This window comes from Haemaphysalis longicornis, unplaced genomic scaffold (genome assembly GCF_048455015.1).
Source record: "Haemaphysalis longicornis isolate Haplotype H1 unplaced genomic scaffold, Haemaphysalis longicornis Haplotype H1 scaffold_6, whole genome shotgun sequence".
NCBI classification, from domain to species: Eukaryota; Metazoa; Arthropoda; class Arachnida; order Ixodida; family Ixodidae; genus Haemaphysalis; species Haemaphysalis longicornis.
The window spans coordinates 208,328,094-208,347,291 of NW_027526407.1; the positions used below are offsets into that span (position 1 = coordinate 208,328,094).

The following is a 19,198-nucleotide window of genomic DNA, read 5'->3' on the forward strand; positions in this document are numbered from 1 at the left end:
TGATGACACCACTGTTGAGAATCGGTTGAAACGGAGCAGGCGACGCACGTCGGTGTTATATTTTTCTTCGGCGTGCGGCCGCAGTGGCACGAGCCGTGCGATCAGCCATGTTCGTGGCTATTTCAGTGTTGCCAAACGAAGAAATTGACAGCTAAACTTTTCAATGAATACCGGCTATAGGATGGGTCAAAGATAAATGTTCTTTATAGTTCAGACTGCTGTGTCCACCTCCTTGCATTCGGAGGGAAGGAAGTTCATAATTGCTTGTATCTTAATATTTGGTATGTGCTTGGCTGTAAAGTTTTAAGAGAAGTTGCCAAAATGTTTATTAATAGACACCTCAATCATAGTTTATGGTTGTGAATTAGTTTTAGTCTCAGGATTCATGCACAGAATTTTGCAAACATTCTTGTTTCTTTTTTTGTGTTGCAACATTTACTGTCGATTGTAAAAGTTTGTTCGGAAAACGTGGTTTCATTCGGCTTGAGTCTCAAGATTTTTGACACAAAAGAAATTGTGCAATTTATGGTCAATAGAACTTATAAATGTGGTTGTCTGCCTTTTAAAAAAGTTGTGACGACAAATACCAATACAAGTTCTCTACGGGTGCACATCACATGGGATATTGTTTTTGGAAGCTACCACCAGAAAACATGATTGGAATTGTAGTGGGGGTCCAGTTCTGACTAGTTGTATCACTTGAATGCTAATGTGTAGTGAGCACACTGATAACGGTTTTCAGTGGACCCTCTAGTGCACCAATGTTGTGATCGTCACGTGCATGAAATTGGGAAGTTCTATTATTTCTTCTTTTTTGGTTCAGACTACTACGTTTTTTTTGTGTGTCATGTCAAGTTAACCGATATTTCAAGATATCCGAGTTTGATGCCACGAGGGATCACTGTATATATAACTTAAAATTGTGCCATTAGTCATAAATTGTTGCATTTCATGTACTTACAGAGCCTCCAGACATACACCTGTCGCCATGAATTGCATTAGGACACCATGGTGATAGGTCGCAAGCCTCCAAGGCTATGGTGATGACATGCGCAACACCATGGTACTGCGCATGCCATCACCTTTAAAAAACAGTGTGAGGATGCTCAACACCCTTTATTTAGGGTGTTGAGCGTCCTCACCACTCTTTAAGGGTGTTGAGCATCCTCAACACCTTTTTTTTTGTTCTTACACCCTTTTTTCGTCCGTACACCCTTTTTTGGCGAAAACACCTTTTAAAGGTGTTAGCCATGGGACAAGGTTTTTACACCCTTTTCGGCCAAAAAGGGTGTAAAAAAGTTTAGTGTGTGTGCCGGAAACCACTTTATTCTTGCCCTTTCCCGGTTTCTCGGTATCTCGTTTAAAATCTTCGTCGCAGCAGCAGAGGCCCTGCCTCGGGCAAAGTTCCTGATTGCCTGCCGCGAATCCCTGAGGACAGTGCGGCAGCCCGGGTCTTTGATGGCCAGTGCTTCGGCCTCTTCGGATGTACTGCTCGCCGTGCTGGCCGCCGCTCTGATGCTACCCCAGCATCGATGACAACCACGGCGAATCCTCTTCTGCTCGCATATTCGGCAGCATCCACGTAACGGGCGCTTGCGTCGCCGGCGTGCAGGTCCGCCAGCGCCTTGGCCCTCGCCTTGCGTCTGCCTTCATTGTATTCGGGGTGCACGTTGCGCGGGATAGTGTCCACGCGAATTTTGCTCCTGATCTCGTCCGGGACGGGCGCCTTGGCTCCTTGTTGTTCGTGATATTGTATTCCAAGCTTCTCCAGGATTCTCCTACCGGGCTTGGTCATGGAAAGCCTCTCCAGCTGGGAAATCCTCTGAGCCTCGGCGATTTCATCGAGGGTGTTGTGGATGCCCAGGGTGTACAACCTCTCCGTGCTGGTGGATTCGGGAACTCCGATGGCCGTCTTGTATGCCCTTCGGATGACTACGTTGAGATTGTTCGTTTCGTCCCTCTTCTATTTGTGGAAGGCGGCCACGTATGTGAGGTGGCTGAGGACGAAAGAGTGCACGAGCCTCGTGAGGTTCTCCTCGCGAAGTGCCCTCCGTCTGTTCGACACTCTTCTCCTTAGTCTGATGGCGTTGGCCGCCTTGCCGACGACCCGTGTCACTGTTTTCCCGTTGCCTCCGTGCTCCTTAATAAGCATTCCCAGAATACGGATATCTGTGACTCTGGGTATGACGGTACCGTCTTTGGTGTTGACGGAGATTTCCTCGCGGTCGCTTCTCTTTTCAGTGCGGGGACCTTCCCTGGGCCTGTATAGCAGCACCTCGGACTTACTCGGTGAGCATCTGAGTCCGGTGCCCTCGAGGCCGTCCGTACCGCCCGCTGAAGCGCCTCTTCTACTCGAGCGTCGCTGCCGCCCTCGACCCACAGCGTGATGTCGTCGGCATATATGGTGTGCCCGACGTGCTCCACCTCTGCGAGTCTACTGGCGACCTCGATCATGACTAGGTTGAATAGGAGCGGCGAGATCACCGACCCTTGAGGGGTGCCTCGGCTGCCGTTCTCTTTAGCGTCCGTTGCGAGATCCCCCGCAATGATTTCTGCCGTTCGCCCCGTGAGAAAGCTCCCTATGTACTCGTGGGTCCGCTTGCCCATGTTCAAATTAGAGACTTGGCTCAGGATCGCCGAGTGGTTGACATTGTCGAAGGCCCCCTGTAGATCCAGGCCCATGACGGCCCTTGAGTCTCGGGTGTCCCTGTCGACAATGAGGTGCTTCAGTTGTATCATGGCGTCCTGCGTGCACAAGTGCTGCCGGAATCCGATCATACTGTCGGGGTAAAGGTCGTTGTTTTCGAGATATTCTTACCAGCGCGATAGTAGGACGCGCTCCAGTACCTTGCCCACGCAGGATGTGAGCGATATTGGACGGAGGTTGTCCGTGCTCAGCGGCTTTCCAGGCTTGGGTATCAGGATCATCTTAGAATGTTTCCACTCCTTCGGTACGACTCCCGACCTCCAGCACTCGTTTAAGTATTTCGTGAGGGCTACAATCGAGCGGTCATCGAGGTTCTTGAGTGCTCCGTTCGGCACGCGGTCGGGACCCGGAGCCAATCTGCTGTTAAGCTCTTGCAGAGCCGTCCGCACTTCCTCGACGTCGATGTCTCTGTCCAAACTGTCGTTTGGGCTTCCAAAGTAATCTCGGTGGGTGACTTTCGGCGTGGAGGGGATGTATTTCTCCAAAAGTTTCTTCTTCACGGCATCCTCGCCTCTTTCCTTGATTTCCGCGTGTAGGATCTTTGCAAGCCTATCCCTCTGATAAGACTTGGTTCTTCGTCTCATCCAGTAGGCGCCGGAACAGGTTCCAGGTTCTGCCTTTGTGGAGTTGGCCGTCAGCAGCGTTGCAGAGCTCGTTCCATTTCTGGTTGTTGAGCGCGTGGCAGTGCTCCTTGTTGCGACCGGGCGGGGGCACCCGATCATTACTCCGTGGCCTCCAACATACGATGGGTAGCGTGTATGAAGCGAGCGGCCAGCCGGTGTTGCAGTCGTGAAGAGAAGTCCAGAGCAGTAGGATAACGTAACTGTTTACTTCATAGCGAGAGGTGAGCCGAAGCCAAAAAAACATACAATGCCCCGACGGGCGAGGTTACAATACAGGACAGGAGCAGAGCGACCGCATGGATTCGCTGCTCAGACAGGAATGAATATCAGCGTTTGTGCTGCTTCTTTTATACCCAAAAAACGCCCCCAAGAGTAACACGCCACGAAATCACAGACACACACACGCACAGTCTTTCCAAGATCGCGAGTCATCTTCGCCCCTCGTGGCGTCCGGGAGAGGGGGGAGAGTGTCCTTGAAAGGTGCCGGGGTCGCGCTATCAACTGATCGCGCTGATAGGAAACGTCTAAGCCGGGAAGGTCAAGGCAGGTGCCTGAAGGGTGTGGCGCTGGCAGCTGCCGGAAGCACGTTGCAAAGCGAGGTGATTGACCCGGCATGGCGAGACACGAAGTACGATTCACCGACACGTGGGCGCACATGGTCGATTCCCACGTGGTCGCTGATGCGGAAAAACACGTGTTGCTGACGGATTCGTAACAGCTTCTCCGCCGGGGGTCCAATGTCCCGATGGATAAGGGTCTTCAACCGTTGTCCGGAGGGATGCTTTCGCAGGGAAGTGCTCAACAGACGCTCGACTCCAGGCCTGGGCTGTACGACACCGTGCTGGAGCTTCACAGGGCCGATCACTGGACGAGAAGTGGCTCCCCAATAACGTCTCTGGATTGGTCAGGCAAGCAACAGAACAGCACAGCAAGACACAACCGCATCACCGGCAAGTGCGAAGACAAATCCACACTGAAGATCTACCAGGCTTTTAGATGCGAAAAAATACGCTAATAACTAACTACACTTGTTATATTTTTAGCCCAGCAGTACTTTAGACAAGTGCACAAACTTGAAAGGTGACATTTCGCGTGATTGGAAATGTCCCATACACACACAAAAAAAACGTAATCATAAAGGCGAAGCCTGCTTCAGGAAAAACAAAGAAATTTGAGAAAGTCAGGCGTCTACAGGCCATTTCTTGCCTTAAGGACTCCGACTTAAGCCATCAGCATTGCCATTCAGTTTCCCCTTTTTGTACCGCACTTCAAACGTATACTGCTGCAGAGCCAGACTCCAGCGTAGGAGGCGACCGTTCTTTGAGGACATCGTGTGCAGCCACGTGAGAGGGCAGTGGTCGGTCTCTACTATAAACTTCGAGCCGGCGAGGTAACAGGCCAATTTTTGCACCGCCCAGACGAGACACGCACACTCTTTTTCGGAGGCGCTGTACGCTTCTTCGCGAATCGTCAGCTTACGACTTGCGTACAAGACTGGGTGTTCCTCATTGTCGTCAGCTTTCTGACACAACACAACCCCCATCCTACGGTCACTAGCATCACACTGGACCACGAAGGGCTCTGAGTAGTCTGGCGAGTTCAGCACAGGGTGGCTAGTTAGAGCATTTTTCAGGTCGGCGAACGCCTGCTCTTTTGTTTCGTCCCACGCGACTGTTAGCGGTTCGTTTTTCCGAAGCGCGTCGGTTAGAGGGCTAGCCAGCTCAGAGTACCTCGGAATGTACCTCTGATAGTAACCTGTGATTCCCAAGAACGACCTAATGTCTGTCTTGGTTCGGGGCTGCGGGAAGTCTTGGATTGCAGCTACCTTAACTTCCGAAGGTCGGCGATGACCCCTACCTATAACGTGACCAAGGTAAGTGACTTCCGCGCGTGCCATTTGATATTTAGGTGCCTTGATCGTTAAGCCCGCTTCGCGCAAACGTGAAAGCACGGAGCGCAGGTGTTCCAGATGCTCTGGCCACGAGGCGGAATAGATAGCCACGTCGTCTAAATAGGGCAACGCAAAGTCGTCGTACCCCCGTAACACTTTGTCCATGAGACTTGAAAAACAGTATGGCGCGTTTTTCAGCCTAAAACTCAAAACATTCGGTCGGAAGGTACCCATGGGTGAAATAAACGCCGCGTACCGGCTAGCTTCCTTCGTCAGCGGAACCTGCCAGTAGCCCCGCACCAAGTCAAAAGTGGAAATGAAGCAAGCGCTGCTTACTTTCTCGATACGTTCCTCGATGTTCGGTATCGGGTAGGTTTGGTCTCTGGTGATAAGGTTTAACTTCCTATAGTCTACACATGGTCGCGGATCCTTGCCAGGAACTTCAACCAGTATCAGGGGTGAAGTATAGTCGCTTTCGCAAGCCTCTATCACATCCAGAGCCAACATTTTCTGGATTTCAGTTTCCAGAATCTCGCGCTGTCGCGGCGACACTCGATACGCTTTTGAACGTACGGGCTGGGAAGACGTAAGCTCGATGTCATGCGTTAAGAGGGAAGTTCTGCCGGGCTTATCCGAAAACCGGTCGGAGAACTCTTCTAACAGTGCCTCCAACTCGCGTTTTTGGTCAGGCTCTAGCTCCGCCTTCGTTACTAGGTCGTTAACGAGGTTACTCGTGCTGTCATAGGTAAGCGGCCCCAATTCCGGAATATCGGGGGGAATCTCCTCGGGCATGTTAACTAGCATCTGCACCACCGCTTCCCGCTGCCTGTAGGGCTTTAGTAGGTTGCTGTGGTATACTTGCTGGAGCTTGCGCTTTCCAGGTACACTCACAACGTAGTTCGTTTCAGACAATTTTTGAAGGATTTTTGCCGGGCCTTCCCACTGAACCTCTAGTTTGTGGCGTTGAGATGGCCGCAAAATCATTACCTGTTCTCCCACCTCAAACTGACGTGCCCTGGCTCCTTTGTCGTAGTAGGGTTTTGACCTTTTCTGGGCTGTGCTCATTGCGGTGCCCGCTAGCTGCTGTGCCCTGTGCAAGCGGTCCATCAGCGAGAGTACGTATTCTACAACCATTGGGTCTTCGCCCCTACCTTCCCACGATTCCCGGAGGATGCGGAGGGGGGAACGTAACGACCGTCCGTAAACAAGTTCCGCTGGCGTGAACCCGGTCGTCTCGTGAGGAGCCGTTCTTAAAGCAAACATCACGGCCGGTAAACACAGCTCCCAGTCAGCCTTTCGCTCGTAGCACATGGCTCTGAGAACGCGCTTCATTACTGAGTGCAACTTCTCGACAGAGTTCGACTGAGGGTGGTACACGGAACTATGAATGAGTTTTACTCCGCACTTCTCGAGAAACGTTGTCGTTAGTGCGCTCGTAAAAACTGTGCCCTGGTCTGACTGTATCTCCGCCGGGAAGCCGACCCTCGCGAACACTGACAGTAGGGCGTTCACAATTTCCACTGAGCTCAACTCCTTCAAGGGTACGGCCTCGGGGAACTTAGTAGCAGGACAGAGCACTGTCAAGATGTGACGGTAGCCAGAGGTCGTCGCGGGCAGTGGGCCAACCGTGTCGATCACGAGACGGCGAAAGGGCTCCGTGATAACCGGCACAAGTTTCATGGGCGCTTTGGTTTTGTCTCCCGGCTTGCCCACTCTCTGGCACACATCACAAGTGCGCACAAAGTTTTCGACGTCGCGAAAGCATCCTGGCCAGTAGTACTCCTGCAATAGGCGGTCTTTCGTTTTTCGTATTTCTAGGTGCCCTGACCACGAGTTGCCGTGTGCGAGACGCAACAAATCCTGACGATAGACCTGTGGGACAACTAATTGGTCAAACTCCACCCCTCTCCGGTCTCGATACTTGCGATAAAGTATCTCCTCCCTCGTCTGGAACCTGACGTTCTTTTTTGCAACCCCTTCAGTTACATTGTCCAGTAACTTTTCCAGCGTGTGATCTTTCTTTTGCTCCGCGCCCAGTGCTTTACTATCGACGTGCAGCAACCGCTCTAAACTTTCCGACGTAGGTGCTACAAAAATCTCTGCCGGAGAATCATGTGTCTCGGTTGGATGCTGCTGCTGCTCGACACCCGCGATCTGAACCTGCAAGGAGGCAGACTGGCCGCGTTCGGAAGCAACGTCGGTGCTAGTCTCAGCAAGCTTCCCAACCTCCTCTTTTCGCGAATCCTTCCTGCTTTCAACCGCCACCTTTGCTCCGAGTTCGCGAGCCTTCGAGCGCGTCAGCGCGAACACTATCCCTTCCCCGAAAACGAGTCCCCTTTCGCGTAGTAGCTGATCGGACCTGTTCGAGAAAAGATACGGATACTGCGCCGGAAGGCTGGGAGAAACAGCGGCCTCGGTTTCGAGCTTTCCGAAGGGACCATCGATGGTTATCCTGGCGATCGGAAGACACACGCCTTGTGCCTCTACGGCCTGCTTTATCCACGCGCAATCGCCCCTGAATTGATGCGGTTCGACGTAGGACGGGTGGACCACGTCCATCGTTGCTGCGGAATCGCGAAGAACTCGGCACGGTTTGCCGTTAACTGCTAGCTCGCGTACGTAGGGCTCTAAAAGTTGCCTGCTATCCTCATCCGGATCTAGTGCGTGAAAGACTAGTTTCCCCTTTTTGCAACTCGCGGCGAAATGTCCAGTCTCGCCGCAGTTGTAACACGCAGCCTGTCTGCGCGCTTCAAAGGCTTTCTTTCTGCGCTGCTCCTCAGCGTCTGCTGCTCTCGTTTCGTTGTCGTGGCCAGTTTCTCTATCCCCGACAACGACTTTCCTTGCTCCACCGTCTACCTGGGGAGCTCTGCCTTTCGGCCCTGACTTATCAGGCCTCGGCCTGAACTCTTTGTGGCCGTCTCTCGGCCCCTGCGCACCTCGACGTGCGACGAACTCGTCGGCTAGTTGAGCTGCCTGATCCACAGTTTTTACCCCTGGCCTATCTTGCACCCAGAGTCTCAGGTTCTCCGGTAGTCGGCGATAAAACTGCTCAAGACCGAAGCACTCAACTACTTTGTCGTGCTCTCCGAAAGCTTCTGCCTCTTTGAGCCACTCTTCCATATTGGCCTTAAGCTTGTAGGCGAACTCCGAGTACGACTCGCCTCTAGCTTTTTCGGCTTCCCGGAACTTCTGGCGAAACGCCTCTGCTGACAGCCTGTACTTACGTAGGAGGCTCGACTTGACTTTTTGGTAGTCCTCTGCCTCCTCCTTTGGCAAGCGGGCCATCACGTCGGATGCCTCACCTGGCAAAAGCGTAAGCAGCTTTTGCGGCCATGAGTCTCGGCTAAACTGTGCCCTCTCACACGTACGCTCGAAGTTGACCAAAAAAAGACCGATGTCTTCTCCTACCTTGTAGGGTCGCATTAGGTCACACATTCGCAACGTAGGTCGCTCAGTCGCCGCAGACTGCACGCTGCTGCCACTCTGACGTCTAGGTCGAGACGCCTCGACGTCTAGACGCTTCATTTCTAGCTCATGCTGTCGCTCCCGTTCCTTCTCCTCGCGTTCTTCACGCTGGCGCTTAGCGGCCTCCCTGTCATTGATAAGCTCAATGCAATCTGACAGCTCGTCATCGTCAGCCCCAACAGCGAGTATAGCCTCTATCAGCTCTGGCTTTCTCAGCGCGTCTGTAACATCCAAGCGCAACTCTTTTGCAAGCTCCAACAACTGCGGTTTTTTCAACGCTTTCAAATTCATGGCCGGTCTAGAGTACTGCTTTCCCACTGTTCCAGAAAATGTTTTGCGCGAATAACCCACGCGACAAAAACAGACGCCCTACCAGCTATCCTCAGAAGCCTGGTAAAACTCAGTGAAGAAACGTCCCGCACTCACCCTTGACCGCCGTGAATTCTGCGAAGTCCGAAGCCGCCTTGACGTCCGTGGTGTTGGGTCTCGCACCGCTGGCTCCAGGTGTCACGTAGTTGTCATCCGACCGCTGCCAACCAGTTGTTGCGACCGGGCGGGGGCACCCGATCATTACTCCGTGGCCTCCAACATACGATGGGTAGCGTGTATGAAGCGAGCGGCCAGCCGGTGTTGCAGTCGTGAAGAGAAGTCCAGAGCAGTAGGATAACGTAACTGTTTACTTCATAGCGAGAGGTGAGCCGAAGCCAAAAAAACATACAATGCCCCGACGGGCGAGGTTACAATACAGGACAGGAGCAGAGCGACCGCATGGATTCGCTGCTCAGACAGGAATGAATATCAGCGTTTGTGCTGCTTCTTTTATACCCAAAAAACGCCCCCAAGAGTAACACGCCACGAAATCACAGACACACACACGCACAGTCTTTCCAAGATCGCGAGTCATCTTCGCCCCTCGTGGCGTCCGGGAGAGGGGGGAGAGTGTCCTTGAAAGGTGCCGGGGTCGCGCTATCAACTCTGATCGCGCTGATAGGAAACGTCTAAGCCGGGAAGGTCAAGGCAGGTGCCTGAAGGGTGTGGCGCTGGCAGCTGCCGGAAGCACGTTGCAAAGCGAGGTGATTGACCCGGCATGGCGAGACACGAAGTACGATTCACCGACACGTGGGCGCACATGGTCGATTCCCACGTGGTCGCTGATGCGGAAAAACACGTGTTGCTGGCGGATTCGTAACATCCTCAATCTTGCGATTCAGACCGGCGATCTTCTTCCGCAGCCCTCTGTTGAGCCTTTGCTTCTTCCATCGCTCTTGTAGAGATCGCTTCGCCTGGATTAGATGGACTAGCCTGATGTCCATGCTGTCGACTTGAACATCCGTCTCGATTTCTCTCGTGGCCATCTTCACGTCCCTGGTAACTTTTTTCATCCAGGCGGCGATGTCTTGGATGTGTTCGTTTTCGTCTGCGGCCTCGTTTCTTTGCCTTCTGAAGGCTCGATTTTCAGCTCTTAAGCCTGGCAAAGTAGCGTTTGTCGTCGTCATAGCAACAGGCTCGCGGGATGGCGAACGCAGACGACGGGAGCAGTGTCTGGGGTCGTACAGCACGGTGGTCTTTGCGCGGTACGTCTCAGCAGCAATGAATTTCACTTCAATTCACAACGGAGAAACACAAGTGAGCAAAGAACGAACTGTGGCTCTCGCCAACGCTGAGCGAAGGGAATTTTCCCGGCAGGTCGCCGGCGGCAGCGGCTGGCTCCGCCGATGTCGACGCGACGTAAGCGCCGCTGCGGCCGAGGTACGAGTTAAGGCTGCCTCCGACGGCGGAGTTTTCAAACTGGCCTAATATAAAAACGTTTGTCGTAGCGACTGCTCTGGTTTGCAAGCGTAGCGAGGCAGCCAGATACCAAGCGCCTTAAAGGGACCCTGCAACACTTGCCATCGACTACTAGTAATGTATTGTGGGTTAAAGTCTATTGTCCCAGAAATCTCCTCCCGCAAGAATTATGAACATCCGTTCACAATTAACGAAACTACGCGCGATGAGAAATCGCGTATAATCGTTCCCTCTCAACTCAACCGCGGGCAACGCGACGAAAGCTGCGCGATCTCTCCCGGAGAGGGGGGCGGCTCGCGGCGTTCTCTTCGGCAGCCTTCCATATATCACATGCCGGGTAGTTTTCTCCTTTTCTCCATAACGCGGAGGGGCCTATTTCCGGTCTGGTGCCACAAAAAAGCAGGCATGGGTGTCTGCTCGCAAGTGCCCGCTCGGGCTGATAGGGCGTTTTTGAAGCAATAAACGTTTGTAGTCGAGTGGTCCCGTTGAAAGGGAAGTATTGCTCTCATCACTCAAACTCCGCGCGCACTCAAAACACAAAAGAAACGGCAAAACTGTGCCTCCAGGTTCAGGCATAGAAGAGGTTCGTACACAGCGATGACGACGACGGAAATGGGAGAATCTAGCCGCGAAGTTGACCAGTGACAGCCGATCGGGCAGCCATGGCCTATATAACGTCCCTTAGGCCATGCCAGGGGTTGCATAATGAGGACAACTGAAGAGAGAGCGGTTGGTTTTTCCAAGTCTTTCACGTCGATTTGCGGGCTCACCGCTTCACGTGCACGTGTAATATTTGGCTCAGGTATTCCTGGCAGTGTAATCTAAACGTCGCGCAGGTTTACTTGCACTGCTCAAAGAGTGTTGCAGGGTCCTTTTAAAATTTGTCCGTTTATTTGCCCAGATTTGGCCACCGCAGTTGTAAAGAAAACAGCAATATTGTCCATGGGCTCAAGAAAAATGACGTCCCTTCCTCCACACTTTTTGCAATGCATTGGGATGCTGGGGGACTCTCCTGAGTATTCTTTCCTCCATGATGACGACACAGACGGCCTTGACGTGAGCCGCAATAACGCTAGCGCCAGATTCCTATCTAGTGTATATTGTAAGAAACTCTATGGCTGCACCTGCCGACACGCGTGACGTGCTTCTGCGAGCTTTTGAAAAGCGCGGGCAAGCTTGTTGCCGAGCCGGGAGTCGCGGAAACAGCGTCGCTAAGCCTAACCTCTCCATGCCTGCAGCGGTGGCACCCCCCCCCCCCCCGGGTTAGGTGTAGCGATCTGGCCTTCGATCTGGTCGGCCATAGGGCTCCTGCGCTGCAGTTTTGGCGACATGCAGCGCCCCTAGTGGCCGACACCTCTAGGTAGTACAAAAGCAGATGACCCTCGCCGCCCTCCATGTGTTTTCAATTACAAGGCAGAGTGAAACTTGGTTGTACTTAGTTTAATCACTTTTTGGCGCGTTTAAATGACTGCATACAGTATGAAATAGCCCTTAATAGCAGAGGCTAAACAAAATAATATCCCCTAAAACAAGCCGATTTATCGGCTTTCTTTTGAGCGAGCTGTCGCGGTCATCGCGGCGTGGGACAGTATCGCCAGGTCGGGTGGTCTAACTTCCTGACGACCATTACCGTTCTTTCTTCTTGCGTGTGGTCGACGAAGGAAAGCTCCCGAGTAGCATAAACACGGAACACTGCTGGTAACTGCAAAAGGTTGCTTCAGCGGAAACAGGCAAGCGAACGCAAGAATTGCGCAGCCGACTCAGCTGACACTGCTGGCCTGGCACCGCCTGAAAAACGAGTAGAAATTTTGTTTGCTATTTTCGCAACCTAAATGACTCTTGCGTAACATTTTACGCTGCTCGATTTACGAACGGCAGGGCACATGTATAACTGCGAGTAGGTGAGGCAATAGCTTCAAATAAAAAAATTAAGCGCTATTACAGGACGCAAGACAAGCACCAAATCGCATGCCCACTGCCTGCAGAGATGTGCACTTCTATATTTGCATAACATAACACACCCGCATACACGGCGCACGGCCCTGAATATTTACACACGATCATCACTGTCTCTGTTGGTTATATGCTAGTGCAAGGGTCTACGCTAACAATCTGAACGCCGACACGCCAGTTTTGTCCTCAAATGGAGTTAGACAACGAGACAAGAATAGAAAATTGGTCGCTTCAAGTTTAATTGTCCCCCATCTTCACACTTCGCCAGATTATCGCCAAATATTATTGGCGATTCGCTGAAGTTTTTCGCTTTGCATTCAAAGCTCGCCCTCCCACCCGATTTGCCGCCCAGCCCTCCGTCGTGTCGGCTGTTTGCAACTCGGCCCTACACTTCAAAACATTGCTGACCCTCATTCTAGCCTATTAAGTGCAAACTGGGCATATAGAACGCATGAGCGTAAGTAAGTAAAGTGGGAGCAAACAAGGAAAGCGAGCGGTCTCTCAGTTCGCCCGACCACCTTGTTTTAGAGCCACTAATTTCGGAATCGCAAAACAGATTTCACGCTTATTACGCTGGCTGCATTTTGTCACTGAGACACGCAACAAAAGGGCAAACTAACGCGCCCCATGTATTCGTAACGGCGACAAAAACGAGCACTCTTTATTGAAAGTGCACGCATAGTGCGCAGGTACTCAAAAGAGCGGCGCACCGCAGCAGGCGAGCAAGCGGTCCTCCGGACTCGCTGCCTTTTTAAACTGCGATCATCGCCGATTGCGTCACTCTTCTTTTTTGATCGGCTGTTGTTGAAAAGTCCTTGCCACAAAACAGAAATTTCGATCACTTCAAATGGTCAGTGAACCTGCGAGTGGGAGAGCGCCGTCACAGTCCCGGCACTTTCGTCGGCGCTGTAAACGTATTGAGCGCTGCAAAGCTTTTTCCGTTAAAAGCCAACTGTACTCAAAATTTTGACCGCGCGAAATCACTGTTCCTGCATAGTATGACTAAAAAGACCGCGATGTACGAAGTATGACGCCTAAAATGTGCGTAACTACGCCGCAAGCGACCAGCAAAAATCGACAATTTTGAAAACGAAACTGGGCAAAACGCAGCCATTACGGGCAGGCGGAAGTGACGTAGCAGCTGTCGGCGCGAGCGGCCAGACAGCCTGGCCTGACGGCGCGAGCTGTGCAGACCGGCCGACGCGGCCACGAGGCCGGCTCGGCCAGGCAGGAGGAGAGTGTTCGCGTGCGGTGCGGGGTGTGGGAGGCGCGCGGGAACGCGAGCGCTTGTCCCGCAAGCACGACACTAATCGTGCGCTCCGACAGCAGCACACTGCGTAGGCATGATGTCGCGACGACACTCGAAAACACTCGAAAAGGAGAGAACCGCACGGTTAACGAAGCCTCTTCGGAGCTACGAAAGCCAGGCGTACCGGCGCGAAATACGAGTTTTCTGGATTCTCCCGCTGCGAGACAGGCCGATCGGCCTAGACGGCTGGCATGTCATTTCCGCTAAATGGCTGTTTGCGCGACACGCCGGCAGGTGCTTTGTCGTCTGCAAGGGCGTTATTTTGAGTGCATCAAACCGAATAACCACGCATTGCACAGAGCTACCGGTCGCGTCGCAGTAGTTCTCATGGTACCTACTACACATTTCGAAGGCATTTAGCCAGGGCGAAACCTGAAGAGACGTACCGGACTCGTCAGTGATGGGCTGGTGACCATGTCGCAAAACAATCGGGATCATCGAGCTCATTTTGCTTCTGTCAACACGGGATCCTATGATACCCGCGCAGCATTGTACTACCCGGAAGTACTGCCCAGAAGCCGCTTGCGCAGCGCCCCCTGGGCAGCGCAGGAGGCCTCTGACGTCGCCCCGCGCCAACGCTCCGCTCAGACGTGAGGACGCGTGATCAAGCCCGCGGAAAATGCCAAACGGGTGAATATTGTAGTCCTTTGTCCTCGTCGCGCGGTCCTAAAGCTTCTGCAGGGCGAGAACGTCGCCCATTAGCGAAACCAACAGCGACAGCCAAACGGAACCAACTACAATACGGCTACTGGGATAGAGTCCCGAAGTGTAAACCGTAGTTTTGCCGCGGTCTGCGACTCTCGATTGGCTGTGTAAAGTCGGATATTTTGCGCATTCACGCTGTAGCACGTGCGGTACGGGCGATAGAAGAAAACCTTCCTCGCCCTGTGCTCGGCTTGATGACACACCTTAAGAGAAATCTCACGGTCGCTAGCCTGCCCGGCCCTTCGCGAGTCGGAGAAGCTCAACGCGGCTTCCCCGGACTGCAGTAAATTACCACCCTAGCTGAGCCTCGTGGGGCCTTATCGGCAGAACGCCATTAACTCCTAGCAGACACGGGTCGGAGGCCAAAAAATTCGCTTGCAGCAGCCGCGCTGCATAGAGCACGAGACCTACCGCAATGGCAGCGGTTATCAACCTCCGGAGGAGGAGCAGGAAGAGGAAAAACGTTATTAATGTACAAGACATAGTTAAAGAGAGGGAGAGGCGGTGAGGCCTCTCTTGCGTGGGTGGTACTCCTCAGTCCGGGATCCCATTGGTCGAGGCCGCCGCCCGTGCCCGCTGGACGAGAGCCCGCTGAAACTCTAGGTCCGAGCAGCCGGACAGGGCCGCCTCCCATCCCTCCCTCGTTGGCTTCGCGTCGCTCGCTCCATATCTGACCACGGCTCATACCCGAGCCAAACGCTACTTTCGTTCCCATTAAACAGTTTTTTTTATAGACGATAGTCTTTCTTGGGCTACTTAAACGCAGAAATTTTGGTCTGTCTGTATGTCTGTCTGTCTGTCTGTCCGTCTGTCTGTCTGTCTGTGACTCGATTCAGCCACCCGGCCAAAGTAAACCAATGCCTGCGCAATAGTCTCATATAGTCACAGCTAAATGTGCCCGCCTAAGTCCGGTGTAATGTTCATACTTGTCAATATTGTTGAAGAACAACAAGACATTACGCATATATATGACAACAAATTAATACAGAAGTGATATTTGCAGCGTTCCTTTATAAAAAATGTACATGTTTAATTTTGGCGAGAGAAAATACTTCATCAACTGAAGAAAAAAATATCACTCCGCCGTCGCCTGCTGTCGCCAGCTGGACGGGTAGCGCCACCACTCGGCGCTCCACTCGTCAGTGGAATGAGCCGGTGCATTGGACTACACAGCCTCCCGTTGTTTTTGTCGTGTTTGCTTCGGTGCTTTGTATGTTTTGGTGGCGTTGTGAGCAGAGATGTGGGATGAAACGAAGTCTAAACAGATGTGTTGGGTTCTTAAATGCAGTAATAACGTAAACTTGTCGGACCCGTCTAAAGTTGGTTATCGGCTGCAATGGCATGAGCGCTTTTTGCAGCGATCTGCGCTTGGCTCCACCCGTTCAGAGTACGAATAAAACTACTATTATTAGTATTATTTTCTTCTTAAATGCACTAAAAGCTACACAAACTTATTGGATGCTTCTAAGGTTGGAGAAGGGCCACATTGACACGAGCGCTTTTTGCAGCGCTCTGCGCCTGGCTCCGCGCGATCTGACTAGGAATAAAACTGTTAGCAATATTAGAATTTATTTCTACAACTTTAAATTCTCTTCACTGGTTTCAATGACTACGGTTTCCACGCCAGCCTTAGCGCTGGGATACCTCGATACGTGTGCTTTAAATAGAAAGGCACCCGCATACGAGATGGATTACCGTGTAGCCGTTGAAATGTTGCGGTAGTGTACACTTTCTGTAACCGTGAGCTCTGTACCTTCGGTTTTGGTGAGCGACACTCTGATAGCATGGGGGCCTGAAAGCCGAAGTGGAAATCCCACGTTTGTGGTGGTCATTTTATCAAGAGCCAAAGTTATTCACCAACTCAACAGCCAAAGCTACAAACCATCCTTCCTCCCCTTCCCGTTTTACGACTTGCGTAGAATAAAGGCTGGCACCGATAGTTAAAAAATGTGGCAGTGTTAACGTCAGCCGGTGTTTTTAATGTTTAGTATTCTTTACAGAGTACCTAAAACAATCGTGTAATGCCTGGTGAAGACACCAAAAACGCGTGATTAGTTGCCTCAAATATCGGTGCATGAGCCCGAGTCCTCCACCACAGACACATTACCGACACGCTGGAAAAAGTTTAGATTTGGAGAGGGGGCATGGAAGTTCGAAATTAAAAAGCAAAATCGTCTAGCCCTCCGTCTAATGATTATGATGTTTGAACGCAAAGCTTTCTTCGTGCGAAATCGAACGGGAAATGGTCAAAGTCAAAGACGCTGCGATTAAATGACCAAACTGCGTGCTGGTAAAATTCGACGCTTAACTAGTCAAAGTTTAAATGCAGAAGGCAACCAACGAAACCCATACGACAGAGCTTTGCGATAAACCATCATCGTCGTTAGACGGAGAGAGAGAGAGAGAAATAACTTTATTGGGAGAGGCTGGTGATCCTAGGCGTCGGCCAAGAGCCCTTGGGCTCTAGCAGCGGAGGTGTGTATGATTTTTCGAGCGTAGGTGACAGCTTGTAAACCGACCGCAGTATTCAGTTGTGAAGCTGAGTACAGGTTTCGGGCACCCTCCTGTCTTGCGTCCTTCAGCCACGCAGGAATTGGTTTTTGAAAAACCATTTACCAACTAGCCAGCAACCATTGCAATTCTTGTAAAGCAATGCTTCTCCACGACAAGCAATAACATTCTACTATCATGCGGTATTTATTCTAGCAACGATTCCCGATGATTGTAGTAAGAGCATTTCCGTGAAATGAAACACGTTTCAGCCGTAGGTAATGAAGTTACGGAAGCGTCGTCCATCACAATTTCTGTTTTGAGGTAAATCTTCGAAGACACCCTCCAACATTGTCTTTCGCTTGTGCATGACGTCGACGCCGTTTCGTCATCAACTGCCAAAGGCCAGCGCCGCAGCATTCCTAGATCGGTTGCGCACACTGGCTTTGTGGGAGCATTTAGCGGCAATATACTCCTTGATTCGCGAAACTGCATGCAGGCATGAAAAAATTGCATGAAGCACCGAACTTTCACTTCCAGCTTGACTTCCAGCTTGGCGCATTGAGCGTCGTCTGCTACTTGTAAATACTGAGTATGGGCGTAAATAACACACATGGCATGCCTCGTAAACGTCACATCCACACTCAAGATTTACCGATCTGAAAAATCCACGTGGGATTACGTACGCTTTGCAAGCCGCACCGCAGAAAAACGACAGAACGCCATGCAGACTACGCTGCGCTGACCGCCACCGTCATTCCACTGACGAGCGGTTCGCCACAGGCGGCGCTGTTCGCTGAAACGACGGTGGTGCCGTATTGGCGGTGAGATCTTTGAGTGGCGCCCCCTGGCTCTGACGTCGGCTTAAAGGGGCACTGACACAAAAATTTTGCATCTTGTTTTTTTTGTTGCGATAAGTAGCTAGTGACCTACTTATAACCTTTAGAAACCTCATTTGCTTCAGCGTGCGACGGTTGTTTAATTAGAGGCATTTTCAATGCGGCCAGTCGCAGTTTCGGTTTCAGCGAGTCCCGCGAAACGATGGATTTTGTGGATTTTGTGTGAACAAAGCTGACCACGTGACCGTCGGAGGGATATCACACAGCAGAGCCGCCGTAGCACTGTCGAATCCGCATCGACGGCAGTTTCTGCGAATGCCCCCACGTACTGATCTCGTGACGCGCTTAATTAAAAAGTGACCGTGGATGTGACGCAGGCGCTGCGAGTGCAAATGCTACCGCGGCTAAAGAACGACGCGCGACGCTCGAGACGGTGGGTGGCAAGACGCGCGCTGGGAGCAGCCGGCCGGTCTGCCTACAGGTCCGCCTACAGATGTGTTCGGCTTAGCACTGCGGCGGATATTCGAGTGCCGCTCTCGTAAGCGGTGCAGGTGACAATTTTTAATGCAACCCGCCATCGCATCATTAACTCCTTTCTCATGTAAGCCACCATGGTGGGACTTAGGGACAATTTCGTGCAGCGGTAACAAGCTATCACTCGAGCTACCTGCGCCGGCCTGGGCCACTTCGCGGCCGTGGCCACCGCCTGCACCACGACCGTGCGGCTAGCTCAGTGGGCTTTTCGTGCCTCCGCCGCGTTTCCGCATCCAATGGTAATAAACAGTAATAGAAACAGAGTGCCTGGAATAGCTGCAGAACTTTGGTCGCGGCCAGCTGCCCGATGAGCTGACGAAATAACGGCGCCTCCGCCGCCAACGATCGGTTCGTTCGTTTTCGAGAGCAGAAGCTCCGCCCTCCGGCCCTCCGATTGGAGCGGCGAGCCGGGCGAGCCGGCGAAAGACGCCGGCAGTGCGGAAGCGGCAAACACAAACTCGTGACGTGTTTGGACGTTGTTTATTTACACAATATCCTCGGGATGTCGATTGCGCGTGGTCCTCTGCTGGCTGCTCGGTTGCGTTTCGCACACTTTAAAATTGATTTTAAATATGTTCTAGGCTGTATTCGTCGCTGATATTTTGCAGATGATGTATATGTGTTCCCACCAATCTATCTCCGAAGTTATCTCGCCTTCGAAATTTTGTGTCAGTGCCCCTTTAAGGATTCGCGCCGCTGTCGTCTGCTACACTCCGCTTGTGAGGGGCAACAGTGCCTGGGCTAGAAAGCGCCCGCTTCGTTGCTGTAGTGCGTTAAAAAGCGTGTTTCTAGCGACTCAGTTATCTTGCCAGCTTCTGACGCATCTGAATAATTTGAAGCTGTATCCCCCACAAGTTTGCAACACACGAAGAGATAGAGAACAACTTTCTTCAG

At 52.1% G+C, this 19,198-nt stretch overlaps 1 protein-coding gene across 1 annotated transcript; it reads right to left on the reverse strand.

Annotated features, from left to right (window-relative positions):
- Positions 1–1,963: 1,963 nt before the first annotated feature.
- On the reverse strand, positions 1,964–9,201 carry LOC144143456 (uncharacterized). The gene is made up of 3 exons (XM_077675208.1): positions 7,208–9,201; positions 2,489–2,745; positions 1,964–2,261 (listed from the first exon to the last, which is right to left on the reverse strand). Exons 1-3 carry the CDS (start codon positions 8,975–8,977, stop codon positions 1,964–1,966), a joined length of 2,325 nt encoding a protein of 774 aa, XP_077531334.1. The 5' UTR covers positions 8,978–9,201.
- Positions 9,202–19,198: the final 9,997 nt, after the last annotated feature.

Coding starts and splice junctions, on each gene's coding strand:
- LOC144143456 (XM_077675208.1), bottom strand. CDS start 8,977: ATGAATTTGAAAGCGTTGAAAAAACCGCAGTTGTTGGAGCTTGCAAAA. Junction 2,746..7,207: donor TGGAAAAGTTACTGGACAAT/GTAACTGAAGGG, acceptor TTGTGCACGCAG/GACGCCATGATACAACTGAA. Junction 2,262..2,488: donor AGCCGAGGCACCCCTCAAGG/GTCGGTGATCTC, acceptor GCTGCTATACAG/GCCCAGGGAAGGTCCCCGCA.